This window comes from Coffea arabica, chromosome 11c, assembly GCF_036785885.1.
Source record: "Coffea arabica cultivar ET-39 chromosome 11c, Coffea Arabica ET-39 HiFi, whole genome shotgun sequence".
NCBI lineage: Eukaryota > Viridiplantae > Streptophyta > Magnoliopsida > Gentianales > Rubiaceae > Coffea > Coffea arabica.
The window spans coordinates 30,858,939-30,865,703 of record NC_092330.1 but is presented as its reverse complement, the minus strand read 5'-3'; the positions used below and the strand labels follow the sequence as shown (position 1 = coordinate 30,865,703).

At 32.7% G+C, this 6,765-nt stretch overlaps 1 protein-coding gene across 1 annotated transcript; it reads left to right on the top strand.

The window, feature by feature from the left end:
* The first annotated feature begins 5,213 nt into the window (after window positions 1-5,213).
* On the top strand, window positions 5,214-6,260 carry LOC113716014 (protein SLOW GREEN 1, chloroplastic-like). Its single transcript, XM_027240317.1, has one exon. The coding sequence runs from the start codon at window positions 5,214-5,216 to the stop codon at window positions 6,258-6,260; it is 1,047 nt and encodes a 348-aa protein (XP_027096118.1).
* The last annotated feature ends 505 nt before the right edge of the window (window positions 6,261-6,765 follow it).

Here is a 6,765-nt window from a genome sequence, read left to right as displayed (position 1 = left end):
TCGAGGTTGCGTATTCTTCAATTTTGACTGCAACTTGTGTTTTGTTCACACAAGCTTTTTTTCCTATTTTTCTGCAAGAATTTCGGTGGAAACAAACCAAAGAAAACTACCAAAGAGGCTTTACAATTCAAATCTAGCTTGTTTATGGGCTCAAGGAGAATCGTAACATGATTTAACACTTTGTCTTTTGTATAAATTCCTTTATAAATAGAAGCTTTGGATGACATTTTTTACAACTTTGGAAGGTTAGAGAAACTCCACAAAATGTAGTCTTCACTAGAATTTCCTTAGTTTATTAGATAGGGTAGTATAGTATAGTTAGAGTAGTTTATCTTTCTTGTATTTGTAACTGGATTTGGATGAAGATTTGAAGAGCAAAAATGGAGAGTTGAAACTCATGTGACAAGGGTGATTTCTCTCCTATCACTTTATCTTTTGTATTTGATTTCATATTTAATTACAATACAAGTTTGGTGTTTATTTTCATGTTTAGCTAAAATTTATGCCTAAAGTTATGGATAAATTTTCTATATTTTGTTTGTGAAATTTACTTAGTTATTTAATGATATTATTTTGAACAAGTTATTTCTCACTTTTGCTTATCTAATCATGATTAACCGGTCATTAATTTTGATCATCTTAAAGTGTTATATTTGCAATGAGAATTGAAATGTAATACTAGTTCAAGAGAGTGACAAAACTAGGGAGTTCACTCACGAGAGTAGAGGAGTACCTTTGTTGCTTTAGTGACTTGTTTCATGTAATTTGATAGAAGAAATGAGCTTGTAGCTAATTTCATAACCACGAAAGTAAGTATAGATTAGTTATAAGTATAGTTGATTCACTACGAGAATAGGTTTCACATGTATTAGGAAATTATGTCATAATTAGCCAAAGTAATAGGATCCACTTAACTGATAATTTCATTTGTAAGAGTAGTGAGGAATTCCATAACTCTAGGAGTTTTCTATTGCTATTTTTATTACTTTTATCTCATGTTTGTAGTGTTGATTTAATTTCTTACATTTGTGATTGTCTAAATAATAAAAGAGTTCGAAAATCACCGGTAATTGACATTTTTCCCTGTGGGATCGACACTTTAATACTCTATACTCAATCACGACTCGTATACTTGCGAATAGAAGTGGCAAAATGGATTCATATCTGCCAATCCATCCATATAAACCAACATTAAATGGATTTCAATGGTTTTAAATGGATAACCATTTAAATCCAATTATGTTGGTGAATTTAAATGAATTATCCATGTCATCCATATACATCCAGTTAGCTTAAAAAACAAAAAACACACATAGTGATTGCAAATATTTATAAAAAAATTGGATAGAATCTTATGGGACCATCTATTATATTCTTCATAACTTCCTCATATGTCAAATTAATTTTGTGGAACCACTTATTCTTTCCTTCATAACTTCCTCATATGCCAAGTTGCCAATAACATTAATTGCATTTTATTTGTTTTTAGTTCCTAGACTTCTTCCATCCTTTCCAAAATTATATTTTAGTCTCTACTCTTGTTTTTTTAATTAAACTCTCATGTAGTAATGATTGCAAACATTTACATTCTTAAGTAAAGAAAAAGCGAGAATGCATCATGCAGTGTCAAAATAATTTTTTATTTTTTAAATTCTTTTATTTATAAAAGAATTTTTCTAACGAGTGTCCCCGTAACATTGGTTAAGATACGTAAATGACACTTTTTTTTTTAATAAGTGGAAGGTTTTGAATCCAAATCCTCACACTTACAATTCCTCTCCCCTTATCACCCAACCCAACTATCCAAAAAAAAAGACACCTAATTTACTAAGTAATATAAGGTAACTTGTATATCAATGGTATAATAAGGAGTTTCATACATTTTTATGTACTACGTGCACATGTAATGAAAATATTTTACTTGTTAAATAACATAAGATTTCTTATTAGAACTCCACTTTTATTCAAGGCATCCCTCTTGAACAGGAGTGCAAAAAATTGGAAACGTAAACTTCTTTTCACTGTAAAGCCGTATTCAATTCACCCAAAAGTTATAAAAATGTAGCCAAGTTCTTTATTGTTCATTACTTTACAAAATGATACTTAGAGTAATGATGAAAGGTTAAATTGACCATAGCAGTTAAATTTTCTTGGTACTAAACTAATTTCATGAAGAACTGAAATAGCATAGTAGTACAAGCATTTGTTATTACCAAAAGGTTTTAGGTGATTTAAGGATAGAACTTTGAGGATCTGTATTTTTTGGACAAAAAACACTTGGATCTTAAATTTAGGATTTGGGAGAGTAAATGGATAAATGGATGGATCATGGTTTACACTATTCATTTAAATGACATTCATTTAGATCCATTTATTAAATGGTTTTAATTGGATTGGATCAATTTGATCCACTATCCATTTAACTAAAACTATTTATCAACCATATATCCATTTGTCACTTCTACTTGTGAAAAATTGCATGTAGGGTATTTAGAATTTTATAAGTGTAAGACTTGACTGTGGATGACCTAATTGATATATATATATATATATATATATATATATATATATATATATATATATATATATATACCCCACACTCGTCACTTACGCATTTGAACTTTTCCTTTCCTTAAGCTTGCTGATTTTGTCATATGCAATTTTATGGCGAAATAAAGAAAAACAACGGAAGAAAACCTGTGTTTGATGCATTGACCACCCTCGACATTGGCAAAAATTTGTAAATAGGCCAGGGAACTTGAGAATGTCTTGCAACATACACTCACAATTACATCTTTTGAAGTATTTAAGTTTAAGATTGCCCCCACAAAAAAAAATAAAATAAAATAAAACACATTGTAAAATTTTACATCGAAAAGGAGAATATCATAAGATATACAAAGAACTCAAATAGACTTTTTGTACTTTTTTTTTTTTCGGCAACGATAGATGTTGTATAACTTACTCTAGCCTAGTCTAAGGGAAGGGGCAGGGGGATGGTCAACTAAGATCAGCCACATATTGTGGCTAAACTGTGGGAGGCAGGGGTTGATTCCCTAACCTCCAGCATCATCATTATGGTGATGACCACTGGACCAAATGGCCAGTGGCAAATAGACTTTTTGTACTTGGTTTTTGAACTTTTTGGTAAGAAGCTTGACAAATAAATGTTGAACTTTCTATTTCCCTGTAAAGCATGTGTTATAACCCCTTTCATAAACAAACTTGTATGTACTTACAACCCCTCACTTCCTCTTGGCAGCCAAGTGCTAGTTCTGACTATTTGAATTTGCAAATTGATAAGTCAGTTGTCTTTTTTTATTTTATTTTCAGCACAAAAAAGTATTTGTAGTGGCTCCTTCTTTAGTATTTATTCTGCTGATCTAATTCTAACCGCAGGTTGTTTGTCTTTTATTTGACTTGCTTATTCTTTATTGAGGTCAAAAATGGTTGGTGGGTATGAACAAATAATGGGAACAAAATTGTTAAATCACAAAATAAGCACATTTTCAAATTCTGCACTTTATAATACACCATTGTTTATATTTGCTACACATGGGCACAGAGACCAAAATGCCAAGGTCCCAGAATGAGTCGACAAGGACAATAAAAAACTGTTAAATGCACTAAAACCCTCGGTACTTTATCTTTAGTTGTACTTTACCCTCCTAAACTTAATTGATGTTTCAGGATAAAGTCCCCATTATATATTAATCATTTTTATTTTTTTTTCTCCCTTTCGATCTTTGTCTACTTGATCATTTTTTTAAGTTTCTAAAACTTTGTCCTTTCTATCGTACAACCAACTACTTTCTTTTCTTTCTATTATTATCTATATATTATTTTTATTCTCTTTTAACTTATTCTTTAATTATTTCTACCTTTTTCTTATTTTTCATTATTAGAGGTAATAGTGATTACAATATCAACGTTATAACAAAGTTTATGTTAGTTATGCATAAGTAATTTAAAGTTTCAGTTTGCTGATGTTTGTTTAGATAGCCAAATTGTTAGTCACATAAGCTTTTGATTATGGTAGATATATATTAGTTTCTCATGCTATTTAGTTGTCTTGAATTACCTAATACTGTAAATAAATAAATAAAAATAAGAATGCCATTATAAATAAAAGAAAAGTGCAACAGTATAATAAGCATACAATTAGTTATACTAACAGAAAAGTGACAGAAACAGTGGCATGAGAGAAGTACAAAAAAGAAAAATAAAAAAGAAAAGAAAGTAATGGAAAGGAAAAAAAAAAGGAATGAATAAACAAAAGAAATTAAAAAAATATAGCAAGAGCACTTTTAGCTTAAAAAAATCAAACAAGGAGGCAAAATGCTTGTTTAATAGATTGAGGGAGGTAAAGTGCACAAAATGTGCAAATTGGTTATTTGGTGTAATGAATTAGTGCATTACCATCTAATCTAATGCTAATTAGGTATCTTTAAAACTTCAGTATATGGTAATTACAACCTCTAAATTAAGGAAGCTGTTGTACCTTCTGAGGCTTCCTCTTAATGGAGAAATTTGTGTATATGAACGCTGAGCCTCTTGTTCTTCAGAGCACTAAGCGAAACATTGAAAAAAGTAAGTCAATTGACATATCACCCACCAATATCTCCCCCCCCCCCCCCCTTCTGCCCCTTCCCCTTCTTACTCCCATTACAGGAACTGTAGTTGTAAATATATGAAGTGCACATGTAATTGTCATTAGAAAAAGTAAGTAAATCTTGTATGTACTGCTTTTCAAAAAAAAAAATCTTATGTGTATTGATAGTGCATATACTATCATGGTTAGATACTTGATACATATTTAAAATTTGAATTTTAAATTCAAACTTGCATTAATTTTTTTTTATTCATAGTGTGTACATGATTAGCGTATAAAAGAACAAAAAGGTAAAGAAAGAAAGACTTTCACCATATTGTTATATCATGATCATGGAATATACACCAATGCTAAGAGTACTTTTAAGGATTTCTTATTGATGATTGATTAATTAATGCAACAAATGTGCAATGCTGATTATTAATGTAATTTAGAAGATCCAGCAATCAATCCCTCCTTCATGAGCTGATCCCCTCCTGCCTTCCTCCCTCCTTCCTCCCTTCTTCCTCAATTCGTATTGCCAACCCACAGCCTTAAAACCTTACATTACATTCACAAATAACCGAACCTCAGACCTCAATCCAAAGCCCCCAGAGAAGCTATGGACTCAAGTTCAACTCTAGCATCATCATCCTTCCTCATGATCAAGTCAACTTCAATCCCATCTTTACCAATATTGAAGAAGCAAATTCATTTTCATTCTTATAAGCCCCTTCACAGCAAGAAGTTGATGATCATCAATGCCTCTTCTGCTTCTTCTAACTCCTCCACTCCAAACCCCTTCATTTCCACCCTCAAGACCACCACTGCTGCTGTCATTTTTGCGGTGGCCGTGTTTGGGTCCTTTGGGAAGTTCAATAAACCAGCTAGAGCAATTTTTCCATTTCCACCAACTCCAACATCACAGCAAAACATTTCTGATGCCATCGGAGTCTTCAAAGAAGTTCTTCAACCCTTAAAGAAATCCAACTCTGAGGCCACTGGGGCTGTGTTGGAATCAGAGTTGCATCAGAAACTGAATCCTGAGGCCATTGAGGCCTTGAAAACTTTGCTTCAGAAGAAACTGAAGGCTAGCAAGAAGAAAGAATGCTTGGATGCATTGCACAAGTTAACCTCAGCTCAGCCAGAAATCACAGATTGGACGTTTCTTGCTGCAAGACTATTGAATGAAATGGGGAATACACAAGAAGCAATAGAAGTTCTGTTGCCTATTTTGCAGGAGGGTGATCTGCCTTCTGTCTTGACAATGTTTGAGATTTCATTGTTGGTGGACTTGTCTGCACTTAAGGAACATGTAAAGTGCTTCGAGGAAAAAATCAGGGAGTCATCAGAGGGTGTGGTTGATCAGGAGAAGCAGGGGAAGGAAGAGAGATTTCTTATGCTAATCTTGGCACAGTTACAATTCTTGCTTAATAATGTGGATGAAGCATTGAGGATTTATGAGGAACTTGAAAGGCAGGATCCTAGTGATTATAGGCCTTATTTTTGTAAAGGGGTGATATGTACTTTGCTTGATAGGAAGAAAGAAGCTAGAGAGCAATTTGCTAAGTACCGCGAACTTTCGCCCAAGAAAATTGAGGTGGAATGGTACTTGAGGACTCCTATTCGAAGAATGAGGCTGTTTCTGACTCCCGAGGATAAGAATTGAATTAATGGTTAGTAATTCAGTGGATTCTGAACAAAAAGCATGCTTTTGATATTTTCTGGCAATCTGGAGGTCGACTTTTGATACGTCTAGTGCTTTTGTTTTCTGTTCCGTAGATGGGAGTTTAGGAATTTCAGTTTCTGAATTGCAGTTCAGAAATGATTTTGTGAGGTATCAATCGTTAATCCTTCATTTTTTTTGATAAAATTGGTTCTGTATGAGACAAATAAGAGCTTCAATTTCTGGGCAATCAATTTCAGTGTTGAATTCCTATAAACTTGCATGACTTTGTTCATTTGGTTCAATTCCAGTACACCCCAAAATATACCCCAAGAGGCCAATATAATCTTCTCTGCTTTCACTTGAGTGACCTCATATATTTGCATGATTTAGTGGTTAAGAAATGAAGCGATCTGGTCTTTCATCAACAATATATGTGATCATGACATGATATCTGCCTAACCGATGCCTTGGATACTGATTATGAACTGGGAAAAAATGAAAAAAA